The sequence below is a fragment of the Neltuma alba genome, unplaced genomic scaffold, assembly GCF_004799145.2.
Source record: "Neltuma alba isolate B1F8T4 unplaced genomic scaffold, ASM479914v2 tig00010980_pilon, whole genome shotgun sequence".
NCBI lineage: Eukaryota > Viridiplantae > Streptophyta > Magnoliopsida > Fabales > Fabaceae > Neltuma > Neltuma alba.
The window spans coordinates 112,260-129,690 of NW_021635742.1; the positions used below are offsets into that span (position 1 = coordinate 112,260).

The window sequence follows — 17,431 nt, forward strand, 5'->3', positions numbered from 1 at the left end:
GGTGGCGTTATTGGCAATTTGTTTACTTTTTATACTTTTTGGGCTGTTCGGTGCTGTTTTGTATGATTGTTTTAAATTTTTGGGCCGTAGATATATATTTCTTGTTGTGATAGGGATATATTAAGAAAATAGGTTAATACTAACAAGAGTTGATTTGGTTAGTAAAGAGTTAGCTAATAACCCATAAAGTAGTGAGTTTGAATCCCGCTGACAATGTGAGAACCTTATTGGTAGGCAATTTGTAAGTACCTCTGTAACTACTCTCTGAACCTAGAGACATGTTTTGGCTTTGTGAGCCCCAAGACCCAACTCACCTAAACTTTTTTGTAGCAAAAAAAAAAGCTTAATGTTGAAATATTTTATTAGATACATTCAACACCCTAAAGTATTTTATGATATATTCAGCATCTTGAATTATTTTTTTTAGGTACACCCACCACCCTAAAATATTTTATAGTGTAATTTTGCTCTTAAAGTATTATTTCATTTGCAATTTGTCAATGAGGAATTTGTCCTTAGTTTTTTCTTTATTTTATCTTAGAATTGTGTGGGTTATTTTGGTAATAATATTTAGTTGCTTATTGTCAAATTATTATAAGATTAACATATGGTAGCATTTTTTAAGTGGCTTATTTTTAACTTAAGATGACGAATATTTATCCCCTTCAAGCAAACTATCAGACATTTGGATTTAATTATATATAGAATTTTATTCACATTTTTAAATCTAATTGACCAATTATTGATCAACTATCAATCAAAAAAATAATTAACTATTCATTTCTTATCCTTACGAAATACTAGTACTTGATTTTGCAAATATGATTAGCCATACATGGTCACAAAATCATAATAGGTAATTTTAAGTGGGGACTTTTTTTATTGTAACTTTCAGCAGCAATAAAGATGTCGCCTTCAAAACTTATAAAATTCGTTGTTAAAAGTATCTTTTACTGACAGTTTTTTTTTAATCATAACTAAAACTTTTTTAGTCACAGCTGTTACGGTAATGATTTGTTAGTGACGGCAAAATCATTTTTTTTTTGGTAATGTTAGTCATACACATAGTCATTCACAATTAGTCAATTAAGAAAGTTAGTTTCTCATTAATCTTCTCTCATCGGGGGGGGGGGGATTTACTTAACTTATCATCTCAGGTGAATAATATTTGTAAAGCTGGTAAAAGTTATTGTAGGCTTTATTTTCCCCCAAAAAAAATCCACTTCTTTTTAATTCAATACTCCCTTATGTTTGAATTTTAAATATAAAAGTAAGTTGAGGTGCCATTTTGATGTTGTACTCGATTTTATTTCTTAAAGTTATAATGTTTACACATAACTTATTTAATTAATTTTTTAATACTAGTAAATTAATCATCTAACTCATATCATATAGTTAAGACCGGAAAGAGTAAAGTTTATCATATTTACTTTTTCGGGGCTGCGCTTAACAGCATGGCAGGATAAGTTTTGATTTCAGTAGCATTCTCCAAAATTGGTACGGACAACAATTGAGACGTTGATGAAGCTTCTTCTATGGGATTTCTGGGTATAATAATATAGTTACAGCAAAATAAACACGTCTTGTTATAATTTTTTGATTAGTTGTTGCACAATTTGAATCATTTCATATTTTGTAATTCATATTTGATTTAGAAAAAACTACCGATGACAATTTTGTAAATATGGATATGATATTAGATCAGTTGGAAAAAAATTTTAAATTGTAAAAAAACATATATTTTAAATGTAATCTAGACTGGTTGTGTTTTGTGTTTGTGTGGAATACTTTATCAAGACCCGTTTTTATTTACATCTGATTTATTAGAAAATTAAATTTAGACCCTAGTTCACTCTTTTTTCCCCCCAATTCGTCTGCGTAAATATTTGTAATCAAATATGAATCGTAATTATATAATAAATGCTAAACAAATAAGCACTAAACATTCTAATAGAGTCAAGAAGATTTTGGACTTTTAGTAAAGTAAATGCTGATGATGATACAAGGGATGGTTTATTGGCCTCCTGTGAAGTGTTTGAATGGAAGACAACTAAATCCTACGTAATTTTTGAGGGAATTTAAAAGAATCATACAGCATGGGCATGAAATGTTACTCCTCCGATTCTTAATATAAGACTCGTTTAACTAATTTGATTAGATTAAAAAAGTTAGGTAAGTTAGTTAGTTATAAGAAAAGTGACACATTTTTCCTGAAATACTATAATTATCTTTCTGAATACACTTTCTTCTTCTTCTACTTGATTATGGTTGAAGGAGTATCTATAAGGGTAATTTAAAGAAAATTGATAAATATGATAAATGAGTTTTATATTTAGGACCAAAACCAATCCAACAATTGGGTCCTATATTAAGGATCGGAGGAGTATTGTTTAGAAGATTTTGTATTTAGGTAATGATATTTTCTACGTATAAAATTGTATAGAGTACTATTAATTTTTATGTATATACAATTAATAAAATTTTTAAACATGAGCTTTTCACCAAGTTTTCCAATTTAATAAATTCTTATAAGCACATCCTCCTTGAAAGGGACATTGTGGATCTATCTTCCTTGAAGTTATAGAAATGGCGTAAAATTATCACTTATTGAGAGTATTCATGCATTAGGATATAAAATCACTAATATATTTGCAACTCCCCCCCCCCCGGGTTTGAGAACAAAATGAGAATAAATTAACACGTACTTGAATAAGGACTCATTTAGATTTGTTTATTTTAAGTGATTACTTTATGAAAGTCGAACCAAATTTTTTTTACATACGTATCTCCTATTTTGTAAATATTAAAAAACTATTTATAAGTAATTCTAAATAAGTATAAAGACCATATACGTCACCTAATGAAGGATTTTTCAGTGAGGGACAAAAAAAAACACGGGATTTTTTAGAACAAAAAAAGCTCCTGGAAATAATAACTTCTTTTTAAAACTTTAAATTAATAAATTTAGCATTCCAAACCTAAAAAGAGAGGGGAAAAAACAAAAGGAAAGGAAAGGAAAAAAAAAAGAACATTATGGTTGGTGAAATTGGAACAGGGGTCAAAGGATCATATATATGCTTCTATATTTGCATAAATACATAGATGCACATACATACTTGAAAAAAATTATTAATTAAATTAATATATCTACTAATAATATAAGAATGCTAACAAATTTTATTATTTTTTAATTATACCCGGTATGATTTTTGTTAGGATACGTGCGACATACGGCCAAAACTAGTTCATTGAATTGAACAAATAAATGTGACGAAATGATTGCGTTGGTCACATTCGACTATTTGACCAGCAAGCAGCCCCGCAGGCCCCACCTGAGGCTGCCCCTAACTGGCACTGCTGCCTGCCGCCGACAATCTTTTGTTGTGGTTTTAATTTAATTTCAATTGGAAATGAATTTTTGATTTGATTAAAATCAACAAAATCGTAATTATTTATAATTTATGAGTAATTTGGATTTTCATATTTTTTTAATTTATACTCCCATAATGAAGTTATTATTCAGCTTTATGGTCTTGAACTTCGTGCCTCCGTTAAAAAGGAAATTTGTGTATTGCGTTTGCCAATAATTCAGACGTTTAATTGTCATTGTCTGAAAATTATTTGATGGGTAGGAGTATGTGATTAAATAACGGGAGAAATATATTGAAATACCAAATAAATTTTGGGTTTACAAAATCTTCATCACGACAAAATGGGCAGAAAAACCATATTTCCAAGAAAAATTAAATTCTATGAAATCCATTTTCTTGATTTTTTTTTTTTTAAGGAATGAAATTCATTTCTCAAGAGCTCATTTTCTTGCCAACCAAAATGGGGTTTCTATTTCTTGAGAGCAATTTACAGTGAATCAAATGTGGCCTAACAGATCTGAGAATTTGGTCTCTGAGCATAAATTTACTTTAAATAATTAGTTTGGCCAAGAATATATGTGATTCAATAATTAGGAAGGATTATGCGTTTCATTAAGAAATTGTTTGGGGATTAATCACTTGGGGGTTTTCTATGTGACATTTGAATATGAAGATATTGATAGTTTATCTCCTAAGCCTCAAGTTTTTGAATAGCAAAATTGGGTAGCAGATAGATGGAATGTGACCTTGAGGATCCCTAATTAATTGAGTATTTATTTAACAAAACATTTTTTTAAAAAAATTTTAGGAAATAAGAGAAATGCTATTTTTCAATGTTTTTTCTCCTTAGACTATCATCATTCTTGAATACTTATATTTTATTTTGCAGTAAAGTTTTATTCAGGATTTACTTTTTTAAAAATATTTTACCAAACATAGGGAGCTTTAATGCGCTTTTGAGAAGCAGCAATTCTACTAACCATATGGACATTAGATAATTTGACACTCTTGTATAAGTTCTTGCTAGCTGCGCTGGTTGTTGTTTTTATTAATAAAATATGTTTGCCGTTAATTTTTTTTTTTTTACCAAACATTACTAAATTTCCAAGAGTGGATTGACCGGAAGAAATAAATAAATTGGATTAAGTATAATACTTATATCAAATTTTTTTATATTCATTATATCAGGGTTTTTAATAATATATTAATAATCTACATGAAAAGAAATGATTGAAAAACCCAACATAATGAATAATTCGATATAAAGAATTTGACGTAAATATTTTCTTTTTATTGATATATATTTTTGTTCTAATCAAAATACGTGATTATTTGATTTTACAAATTGTATTATGTTTATAAATTTAATTATCATTTTTGCACTTTTATAAGTTTGTAAAATCACGTGACACAGAATGAGTATTTATTTTTTCATGAACAGAATAAATATTTATCTCATCGGACGTATGATCAAGTATATATGATAAATAAAATGCCAAGTTCATCTTTCTGGCAAAAAGCTGGTCAAAAGAATCCCTCCGGCAAAAAAAAAAGAAAAGAAAAATTATTTTTTTCTGTTTGGAAAAATTATAAAAATGTTTTTTAAAAAGTACTGGTCTTACCAGGTAATTTAGTTTCTATTACGACTAAATAATTCTAACCATTACATTGAAGAACTATTATTAATTTAAATATTCTTAAACAGTTGAAAAGTCAAAGAAAAAGGTGGGGGGCGAATTGAAATGTATGAAAAACTCAAATTTGAAACCAGTAAAATTCTGGTCTACCAGGTGAAACTGGAAGTTTGAAATAGTATGAGGAGACATGTTAGTCAATAATATTGAATTATAATAAAAATATGGGTGGAGATGCATTCAACACCTTAAAATATTTTCTCAGGTACATTTATCACCCCGAAGTGTTTTGTGGTGCATCTAGTATCTCATAGTATTTTTTCGATGTGTCCAACACTCTGAAATATTTTTTTATCTTGGTGCTAGATACACAAAAAAATATTTTTGGATGCTGCATGCACTTAAATAAAATACTTTGTTGATGTCAAATGCACCCAAAAATACTTCTCGGTACTAAACATACCTAAAAAAAATTCAAGATGCTAGATGCATTACAAAATACTTTAGGGTGTTAAATACACCTGAGAAAATGCTTTGTGGTGTTGGATTAGACGCATCTTAACCCTAAAAATATTTCAATCATGCATGTTGATAATTTAAGGAGATAATCTTTAATTTATAAATTGAGAAGTTGTATGAAAGTGACTCAATTTTCATTTTAAGAAAATATATATGCAATGATATCCAAAATATCGTCATCAGAGGCTCGATTATCACAAAACCATTATAATTATTGGATCAAAGATACATTTTACTTATTGTATTAACATCACATGGCAGACCCAAAGTGGCCAAATCCCCCAGTCAATCACATATATATTTTCTTATTATAGTGTTCATTAATACTTCATTCTATTGTGTCGTCATTGATATACAATAATTAATAACTAATAACTATTGAGCTGTCAATAATCTTCAGAACAACTGTTTTCGGCCTAGTATCTTCAGAACAACGTGATGTAAATTGTAAAATGTTCGACCATCATCAAAATATGGGGAAATATATATATTTTTATAATTTTTAAATATTGACTCAAATATAACACAATATTTAAATTTGGCACAACTCGGTTTATAAGATTTTAATTTAGTTGAAACTCAACCCCCTAAATTTCAACTAATTGTAACTCAATCCCTAAAGTGTTAGCCAATTTAAACTTTAAGTTTCACAAAAGATATAATTTATTTTCTATAATATAGTCGCTAACATTTTAAATAGTTTAGACTAACTGACATTAATAAGTGTCAAAAATTATTTTTCCGTAATATATGTATGTGTACGTAGATATTTCATGTTATGGGGATCCTACAATCGGCAAAACTGGTTCCGTTCTTGATGCACGGAGTTTTGTTTGGGGTTACGATGGGTTGACTTGGAAGAAACTCGTGATTAATTAAACTTAAAATGCTTCCATTGTTTTAATTAAAATATAAGAAGGTTCGACTATGACCAATAGGATCTATAGTTGGCTTATACCAGTGCACAAAATTAATGAATAATTAAGTAAATTACATGATTAAGCCCATTATTCCAACTCGTTACTTTGAGGTTTTCCGTTTAATAACTGTGCATCCTAATTGCATTTTTGACTTTTAAACTAAAATACAACTACCTCCGGTCTTTGATATAAGATCTCATTTGATTTTTATTTTGATTCTAAATATAACTTAATAAATGGCAGGCTAGTCAAATTTTCAAATTTTCCATCGTTCAAAAAGTTACAATTACTAATGTGACCAATTCTTGTGCCACAAGTCTCTCTAATTCTCTATCTAGCTATAATTTTCAATGATTTTTTCCCCAGTCAAACGAATTTTAAACCCCCAATTTGTAATTGGTATCATTTCTTTTTAGCTTAATTTTTCATAGACTGATATTTTTTCTTTGGAAGTTATATGGAGTCTCACCTTATTATAATCGAACAAGTATGATAATACGAGATTATATATGACTGCAAGCTACTTCAACAGTAAATTTTTATACATTATACACAAAAATCAAAATTTCATTTAAGAAGGTATTTCTTGGACAAAATAAATATCAAGTCAATCAATTTTTTTGACCAGACCAAGTCGCTTAAATAAACTATTAAAATTTTTTAATACACAGTTTTAAATTTTTTTTTTTGGGCCAGCCTATACATAATTTTAATCTTCGTTATATTCTCTGTCCGAGCTACGTTTTGTGACGTAAAGGAACAGAAAACAAACTATTTCAGTGAACGCCAGCCATGGTCAAAAGAAACTCTTCTTTCGAACCTAAATATAAAACTTTTATATCAGTATCTTTTATAATATATAAAATAAATATAGTAAAAAAAATTCGTAAAATACAAAAATATGTAGTTTAAGTATTTCCAAGTTATTTTCTTAATTATCTAGCTAGTCTGCACCGTCGCTTGATCAATATGTATTTTCACATTTTGATTTATTATTATTTTCAAAACATAAAAAATGCTTATATTTAACTTAATGCTTAAGAATACCTTTTATTTAATTATTTTTATCATATTAATTATTTCAACGAGGTTTTGGACCTCGACGGATTTTCATAATGTTATAGCGGTTGTGTTCTTGCACGTATTTTGATGGGGTCTATATAATACTCCTCCGGTCCTTAATATAGGACCCAATTATTGAGTTGGTTTTGGTCCTAAATATAAGACCCATTTCTTATATTTATCAATTTTTTTCTAAATTACCCTTATGCATATTCCCTCAACCATAATCAAGTAGAAGAGAGAAGGGGTATTAAGAAAGATGATTATGGTATTTTAGGAAAAACATGTCACATTTATTATAATTAACTAACTTACCTAACTTCCTTAATCTAACCAAATTAGTTAAATAGGTCTTATATTAAGGACCGAAGGAGTAATTTTTTTTGGCTGTATTATAATCTAATTGGTTGACTAGGAAAAACTTGTCTTTTTCTTTTTTGGCCATCAGGAAAAACTTGTCATTAAACTTAAAAAGGTTCAATTATCAATATATAACTAAAGACTAAGCACATGATTGACCACGTTATTCCAACTCTTTACCTGGAAGTTTCATTTATTAATTGAATTTTTAATGTGTTAATTGGATTTTTCAACTAATATATTTTTTTTATCTTATTTATAAGGCACTTCTAACATATTTTATACGGATTAAGAAAAATCTTCAACTGTATAGACTCTTTATTAAATTATAACAACTTTCTAACTCTTACTTTCAATTTAATATGTACATTTTTCAAAAGAAATAATTATCGACACTATAATAAATAAAGGATAAAATAATATATTCATATTAAAAATTTAATGAAGTGACTTATAAATAAGATAAAAAACTTTTTATCTCTACTTTATAAATTAGATCAGAGGAGTAGTATTCATATCTCCAGGTTTATCTTTTTTCTCTCTTTTTTGTTTTGGGGAAAAGTTCTGGGTTGGTCAATGTTAGATACTAATTAGTATCGCCCAAAGAGTTTCATGTACTAGGACGCGTTTTTCTAAGTAATAATTAATATAAAATTATACCATCATTGTCCAACGAAGTAAGAGATAAAAAAAATAACTTAATTTAATATGTAAATGGTGGGCAAGTCAAATTTATAATTTGTCCATCGTTCAAAAATGTTAAATGTGGCCAATTCTTGTGCCGCCAGTCTCTCCTGTTTTTATGCATAAATTATACTCCTTCGGTTCTAAATATAAATTTTTTATATTAGTATATATATAAGGATCTTATATTTAGAACTGGAGAAGTATTTCTTAATTTGGGTGCAAATACCTTTAAACAGTGACTATAGTGGAGTGTTTCGAGACAAAGTCAGCGTCGTCATAGAATTTAAATAATATTTCCTTATTTTATTGTTCTAAATATTGGAGTTTGCTAGATAATTGGTTTAATTTTAACGACTTTTATCTATTTTATTTTTCATATTTATTATTTTTTTAACAGATATTTTTTTTTATTTTTTTTATAAGTATCCTTCTATAAGAGATAATTCTATTTGAAGTACTATCAGGTAGCAGATGCCTCTCCCAATTGGTATTTGAATATTGGTTCACCACCTTGTAGTGGACTAACCTTTTCTCCTAGACCTAATCCCGTTAATTGATATTATTTTTATTACTCTTCCGATCCTAAATATAAGACCTTTATATTTAGAGCCGGAAGAGTAGTTACGGTGAAACTCGTACATTCTTCCTTATATCCCTACAATTAGGACTAGCTGCATCTTTTTTTTTTTAATATGTAATTAAAATATACCATTGAAATAACTTATAGTTAACAAACCAACATCTTAAGATGACTTGCATCTGCAAGCAGTGTAGTAACTTTCAAGAATTCCTTTTTATTTTTGGCCAATTAAATGAATCATCTACTCCGAACCTTATTTTTTGTTTATTAGATTTATTTTGGTATCTCAACTATTTTATTTTGGGTTATACTGAGTTGGTTAATCTAAATCCAAATTCGATTAAGAGGCAGATCATACATAGATGCAAGCCTTTTCTTTTGGCGACAATTTTTACAAAACTTAATAAACTTGAAAGAAAATAAATCACACATAATTGATAATTTCATGATATTTGTTATATATTATTTGCTGTCAGCTGTATTCCAATAGCATATGAACATGGCATTTAAAAAAAACAGAAAATAAAATATTTTGGTGAGCGCAGTCAACGCTGGTCGCTGGACAAGACGCCACCGTGTTCAACATTTCCTTTGCTTGTCCCTTAATTTATGACTCTATTATTTTGTTGCATCTCTATTTCAAGAGTATATACTCTTCTTACTTTTGTTTTGTTATAGAATTTAATTCTTGAGTTAGTTTTAATTTTAAATATAAAACATATTTTTTATATTTTTTATTTTTAAATTATCTCTATTGATACTTGTTCAACTATGATTAAATAGGAGAAAAAAGAAGGATGTTAAGAAATTAAAAATGATTATGATGTTTTAAGAAAAAAATCATATTTCTTACAATCAACTTACTTGTTTAATTTTTTTTAATCTAATTAAATTAATTAAAGAAGTTTTATATTAAGAACCTGATGAGTAGTAAGAATGTTAGGAGTCTATAAAATTTTTGAAATTCCAATACTTTTTATTCGTAAAAACTTATCAGGTCCGCCTTCTTGTCGATAAAATTTTCAATCGAAGTATTTTCTACAATTTTTCTTGTATATTTTCACATTTCATTTTAAAATTTTTTTAAAGATAACAAAACACTTATATTTAACTAAAATGTTGAAGTATTTATTTGTCAAACTTTTTGTCATTTTATTGTATTAAAGGAGAATTACAATGAGGTCTCAAGAAAAATATATAACTACCATAAATAAAGTCTCAATAACATATTAGAGGTTATCATTTTCTACTTTAAAACTTGTTATTACAGACTGCTAAATTGTTATTGAGATTTTTTAATAATTATGTTTTTTTATTAAGATTTTATTGTAATTCTCTCTTATATTAATTATTTCAGCAAGGTTTTGGACAATCAATTTTCTTGTTAGTGCAAAAGTTAAACGCAGGCAGCTGATTTTTTTTTTTTTAAAAGAAGAATATTCTAATATATATGCCAGTTTAACAGCCAATAAAATTAACAAGTGCGCGGATTAGAAAATGACCTTTTAGCTAGCAAAAGCCTACAAGATAAGGGTCGCCACCATCGTGTGGAAGGGGCCACCATCGTGTGGAAGGGGACAGACAACGGGTTTCAATTATTCAATACTATAAAAAGTACCCTTCCATCATTAGTATGGAAAAAAATTACTTATGGATCTGATGATGCTGTCCCTATTAACTTATACTACCTTTGGTCCTAATTATAAGAGTCAGTTGACTAATTTGAGGAGATTAAGGAAGTAAATTGAGTTAATTATTTGTGGTGTTTTCTTTCCTAAAATATCCTTACTAATGAAGTATATTGATTAGAACTATCATTGTTAGAAGGGCTATTTTGGAAAAAAAATGTATAAATATGAGAGACAAAATGGATTGGGGTCTTATATTTAGGACCAAAATAAAAGTCAAACAGGATCTTATATTAATAACAGTAGGTAGTAATTCAAATTTTTAATATTTAATTTTTTGACGTCGGCAAAAAATTGTTTTTTGACGGACGCTCTAGAATTTGGCACTATATATCAACTAACCCAGATGCATTCAGGCTGGTTTGGACCTCAATTGAGTTCTTTATTAATACTAAATTCAACCACAATAAATCATTAAATTTATAAGAATAATTTAAAATTTAATTTATATCTTTTTTAATTCCTTTTTGTTTGGCCAAATATAATTTTAAATTGAAGGTTTGTAAGATAATAGCTAGTAATAGGACAGGCGTTCGTTGGTTGGGTGCTCGTGGCACAGAATAAGTGGAGAATTAGAACAAAGCCAAGTTGTGAGAATTGGGACAAGTAGCTGGGACACAAGAATCTCCTGTATACATTTTCTTCCCACTCACATCAATCATCAACCTCAATTACTTATATTATTAATTACTTTCCTCATCACACGCAACTCTCATAAATACTATATTATTATATAATTTCTTTTAAATTTTTGCAAATTAAAAATAATTTTAAGAAAAATTAGTAACTGTAACCCACTGATGATATACATCTTGGCAACGGGACGTTTAATAAATAGGAAAAACATACTTTATTATTATTTTAATTAATTCGAGAATGCCAAGTGAAAAGAAGCTTCCCTTTTGAATTGAATGAAGTTAGGCACTATGGTTATATATTAAAAAAGTGTTTTTATGATTAGTTTATCACACAACTTGAGCATGTCAGTGTTAAATCCCAATTAAAATATTTAATAACAAGGAAAAAAAAATTAAAGAATTGTTTTACTCTCTCCGATCCGTTTTGACCATTATTAATGGCCTGTTGTTTGTAAGGCCCTCCCCCGGTCCGCCATTTCTGAACCCGCCATGGAATAACATTACTTATAAGATCGAAATTCAAAGACAAACTATCCTCCCTCCCTCCCTCCCTCCCTCCCTCTCTCTCTCTCTCTCTATATATATATATATATATAGACACACCTCACCGTTCTTCGTCTTCGTAACTTGGTCTTCTTCGTATGTACAGTGATTTATGGGTGAGTACACAGGCGAGGAGCATGTACGTGCGGGCGAAGAAGACGAACCAGAAGCTCTGCTGCCTGATTCGTCCTTCTCCGGCGGCGAAGGCAAGCCCTGGAAGTGGGGTGGTTTGGGCGGTGCCGTGGTGGTGAGAAGGTGGTCGGTGATCACTATGGTGCTGGTGGGGCTGTCTGTGTTGGTGGTGTTTCTGCTCACCTCAGCTTCTCCTGTGGAATTTCCCTCCATCCCACAACCCAAGGTGAGTCTCTCTCTCTCCCTCTCTCTCTCTCTTTCTGTGGTAATTCTGGGTTTGACTTGTGCATGTTCATGATGTAATCAATTAGTTACAATCAGGTTGATCGAATTAATGTTTGAAAGGATTTGAATAATGAAACCTGGGATCATGTTGGGTTTAATTAGTATATGTGATTGAAGCAAAGCGATTAGTGATTAGTGTGGACATGGTTTTGAGCAGCCAAGAAGACTAGTAAGTAAGAGTGTGAGGTGGAAGCTTGCTGGTCATAGGTTCCGTGAGAAACATGAGAGAGAAAAATAAGGAAGAGAACGGAATCGAAACTTGAGCTGAGGATAATAATAGGAGTTAGGAAAGCGAGAATAGTGGCAGCAACTTGGGGAATAACGAGGTGAAACCGTTTGGGGACAACTTATTCTCCGGCCCCCCCTTCATGCTTTCTTGCCCCTTTCATTAACTCTTTTTGTCACCTCCCTCTCTGGTCTCTATCGGCTCGTAATGACGCAATCCAGCATCCTTACAAAAAACCTTAGGCTTAAATCACATATTTATGTCTGACTGGAAAATGTACTCTGATGCGGATTAATACTGTCTCCGGTCCTAATTACAAAACCTTATTTATAGCCTATAAACAAGATTTTATAATTAGGACCAGAAATAGTATATATTTTTAAAAATTATGAGACCTAATATAGTTAATACTTTTGGGTTACTTAAGCATCTAGTTTGAGATTTGATTCCTTGCCGCTCGTGTAGAAAGAATCTCATGATTAATACTAAAATCTCTTTAGAAAGTCTATAGCAGGAGAGGATTAGTCACTGCGGATATTCTAGGCTCAACAAAATATATATATTTAAAAGTTGGTAAATATAAAAAATCAAATTTACTCTGGCTATTATACAATGCTCTCTTCCCTTCTTGAAACTCTCTCTCTCTCTCTCTCTCTCTCTCTCTCTCTCTCTCTCTGTGCCAGACTTTCGAACTCCTTCATATATGAATGGTAGGTGCGCCTCCGTTTTTTTAAAATCCTATTCTGTCCATGAGGTCACCCTAATTAATTTTTAAATTACAAACCATTTTTTATACAGTTGTTTCAAGAATCTCCAGACGTATATGCAAGATATCATATGTTTTGCTGTAATAATCATCAATCAATATATGCAATATGTGCGTGTACACATAATAAGTTGGCAAATAATAAATTAATACCCTGGTCAAAAAATAATACTCCTCCGGTCCTAATTATAAGACCCAATTGACTTATTTGAGGAGATTAAGGAAGTAAGTTAAGTTGGTTATTTATAATAAATAAGTGTTGTTATTCCTAAAATATCTTTGCTAATTAAGTATATTGGCTAAAACTATCATTATTAGAAGGATTATCTTGGAAAAAAAATGCATAAATATAAGAGAGAAAATGGATTGGGTCTTATAATTAGGACCAAATAAAAAGTCAAATTGGGTCTTATAATAAGGACCGGAGGAGTAATACTGTTTATCTCTTAATTTTTTTGCTTGCCAACCTCTTAATTTTTAATTATACCATGAAAATTTCTTGCGTTGCGCAAAATTTACAATTACTAAATATTGTGACATAGAAGAAAAGAAAAACTTCCGTTACGCGTTGACCCCGTCTCGTACGTAACCGAGCGTTACTTTTTTCCCCCTTCTTTTTTTTTTTTGGCCAGATACTTTTTTTCCCCTTTCAAACAGTGTAACTTTGAAAAAATAGGTGCCTAGCTCCCTAGCTAGTTTGTTAGCATTTCTGGTTGTTATTTTTAATTGATTAATTAATTTATTAGTAATCGTGTATAAGACCCTTAGCAGGCAGGCCGGTTTTTGATTGCTATGATTATCTTTTCCTTTTTCCCTAAATTTAATTCCTGATAATCCTTTCTTATGTATTTTCTGTTAATAAAAGACTACAATTAATTTTGAGACGTACAGATTCTTTCAGGCAAAAAGAAAAAAGTTACGATTATTCATTCTTATTTGGCAATTACATATTTATTCTTATTCCTCGAATATTATTCCTTCACATCATGGTGCATTAAATAATAATAACACGTGCATTATTTCTGATACTACTAGGAAAACAATGTCAATGTGAGCGAGTCAAAGCTAGAGAGAGTTCTGAGAAGAGCATCAATGGAGGACAAGACGGTGATACTGGCAACCCTGAACGATGCGTGGATCGAACCGGGTTCAATATTCGACCTGTTTCTCGAGAGTTTTCGGATCGGAAACGACACCCAGAAACTGCTGAACCACTTGGTGCTCGTAACTTGGGATCATAAGGCTTATAATCGTTGCTTGGAGTTGCATCCACACTGTTATCAGATGGAGTCGAAAGGTGACCAAGCAGATTATGGTGGTGATACCTTCTTCATGACCCCCAAATATCTCCACATGATGTGGCGTAGAACTGAGTTCCTTAGCTCCGTCCTTCAGGCTGGTTATAGCTTCGTGTTCACGGTATGTATGTTTTCTTTCTTATTAGAACAGATATTGTTATGAGTCCCACATTGAAAAGACTTACAAGCCTAACATAGCTTATAAGGGTTCTTCTTTGCGGGCGCCATTGTCATTTGGTAAAAAGTGCTTTGATTGAAAGCCGAATAGTTAAGTAGAAGGCTACTTACAAAGAACTCTTTCTTTTATTATGTTAGTTTTTTGGGATTTTTTTTTTCTGTTCAGACTTATCTTTACTTTGTACGCAAACCATCACTCATATAGTGAACCTTTTCATCATCCTCATGATGCTACGCAGGACTTGGACATAATGTGGCTTAGAGACCCGTTTGAGAGGTTTTTCAAGGACGTAGACTTCCAAATTGCTTGTGATCACTTTAACGGCAACTCATCAGACACAAATAACTGGCCAAATGGAGGGTTCTTATACGTAAGATCTAATCCCAAAACCATAGATTTCTACAAGTTGTGGATTGAATCCAGATCAATCGACCCAAAACTGAACGAACAAGACGTGCTGAACAAGATCAAGACACACCCATTTGTGTCTGAAAGGAACATGACGATAAGGTTCCTCAACACAGCCTATTTTGGAGGTTTTTGTGAAGTGAGTAGAGATTTCAACAGAGTTTGTACCATGCATGCCAATTGCTGTGTTGGTATGGACAACAAAATCTTTGATCTTCAGATATTGCTTGAAGACTGGAGACGCTATATGGCTTTGAATCCAGATGAGAAACAACGTTCACACCCAAGATGGAGGGTTCCCAATACTTGCAGGTAATTGAAATGTCTCTATATCAGATTTAGATTTCTCTTCAGGTGAAATGATCCTGTCCTACACACGCACGCACGCTTGACTTATCTCTCTATAGTTGGCAAGTTCTATAGAAGGTTTGATTCTGTATAATTTTTAGATCGGTTTCAGGTGATAACCAATTTAGATGGTCACTTTTTTGCCTTATATTCCTTTGGTTGTAAATATAAATTACATTATAAAATGGGTCTTATATTTTGAATTAAGGGAGTATTTTTTTGTTGGGCACTATCTAATCTGTATTGGTCACTGGGGACAGATCTAGAAAATATGTTGCTTGACCAATTGTACAGTTGGTTTAGAAATTTTTTGACATTTTAAACCCTCTCTAAACTAATTAGTTTCAAAATCAATTTAGAATGATATTTTTCGTCGGATTTAGAAATTCTTTTTTCTTATATTAGCGTAAATAGGACTTGATGACTATAATTTCTATTGATAGATATAGCCTCCAATATGTTCCTTTATTTCTTACATCAATTTTTCCTTCCAAATTGTTGATCTGAAGAACGTCCTTCAAACGAGCCAGAGCAAAGAGGAATAAAGAGAAAAATAACGAGAAGTCGCAATCGAAGACTTATGAACATAATTGAAAGAAGCTTTGTAATTGTATATAGAGGTATGATGTATGAAAATTTATATTTATGCATCATTATATATATTTATATTTAATCTGCAGTACTAACACATGCGTCATCAATTGTTTTTTTGTAGAATGATCGAGGCTTATATATATATATATATATATATATATAGAGTTTCTTATGGTGGCAAACCAACTGGGAGACAAACTCATATTGAAAATGGATCGGAGGAATATATGGAAAACAAATGTAATATATTCAAAGTTCTGAAGCTTGTGAGATATCATAAAAGTTGCAGCAGCCTGGGAATTTCATTGCTTACAGTTAACATCCAGTCTTAACATTGTGGTTCTAGTTTCATTCTTTTATCTTCTTGTTTTTTAAAATCTTAATTATTGTATTCAGGCCAAAAAAATAATATCTTTGTTATATAATTACAAGCGCTTTTTTTTTTTCAAAAAATATGAATAAAAGCATAGAGTTGAATGTATTATATTATATATGATGTCCAAGCATTTTGTATAAACGCATGTCCTTCATCTTCGAATCAATTTTCTCCCCCCGATCATAAGACTGCCAATTCCAAAATAAAATAAAATAAAATAAAATCTCTATTTGGACAGTTGCATTAAAATAGCCAAAAAAAAAAGAGATTACAAATAAGATTTTAAAATTTGATCCTCGTAAATAAAGGAGGAGGAAGGAGGAAAAAAACATGTGCTGTTCCACAGTTTGGGGCGATACAATATTTGTTGACAATATCTTGCGGGGTCAAAGGTGGCAACTTCACGTGTTACGAGGAAACATGTATATGATTAGTACTTAGTGATACAGGATATAAAGAAGAGATAAATTTAAAAAAAAAAAAGAAGAAGTTATAAGTTTTAAGCCAATTGTAATTCGAAGTATTGGTTTGTGCCCCTTTTTTTGCAGCGAAGAAAATTCTGTGTTTCAAATCCTATACATTTGTCTAATAAATCCAAATAAAGTTGGTGGATTCTAATTAAGTTTAAAAATAAATTAAAAAGGCTAATATCAAGCTTTAGTGAAAATAATATAGGGAAAATGACAGATAAAGAAGGTGGAATATCTGAAATTCCAATTTGAGAAGCTAAGGAAATGTAATGACAATGAGAGAAGTCCTTCCCAAATTAGAATTTTGAAATTCAGTGAAATGACAAAAATGCCCTTTACCTTTTTTTA

General features: G+C 30.4%; 1 protein-coding gene across 1 annotated transcript; it reads left to right on the forward strand.

Annotated features, from left to right (window-relative positions):
- The first annotated feature begins 12,035 nt into the window (after nucleotides 1–12,035).
- LOC114760450 (uncharacterized protein At4g15970-like) lies at nucleotides 12,036–16,556 on the forward strand. Its single transcript, XM_028949706.1, has 5 exons — nucleotides 12,036–12,360; nucleotides 14,447–14,830; nucleotides 15,126–15,607; nucleotides 16,153–16,263; nucleotides 16,359–16,556. The coding sequence occupies exons 1-4, from the start codon at nucleotides 12,115–12,117 to the stop codon at nucleotides 16,235–16,237; spliced, it is 1,197 nt and encodes a 398-aa protein (XP_028805539.1). The 5' UTR covers nucleotides 12,036–12,114; the 3' UTR covers nucleotides 16,238–16,263; nucleotides 16,359–16,556.
- Nucleotides 16,557–17,431: the final 875 nt, after the last annotated feature.

Excerpts from the sequence above, each read along its gene's own strand:
- LOC114760450 (XM_028949706.1), top strand. The coding sequence starts at position 12,115 with ATGGGTGAGTACACAGGCGAGGAGCATGTACGTGCGGGCGAAGAAGAC. Across the intron at positions 12,361-14,446 it reads CCTCCATCCCACAACCCAAG|GAAAACAATGTCAATGTGAG; the intron begins GTGAGTCTCTCT and ends TGATACTACTAG. Across the intron at positions 15,608-16,152 it reads AGGGTTCCCAATACTTGCAG|AACGTCCTTCAAACGAGCCA; the intron begins GTAATTGAAATG and ends GTTGATCTGAAG.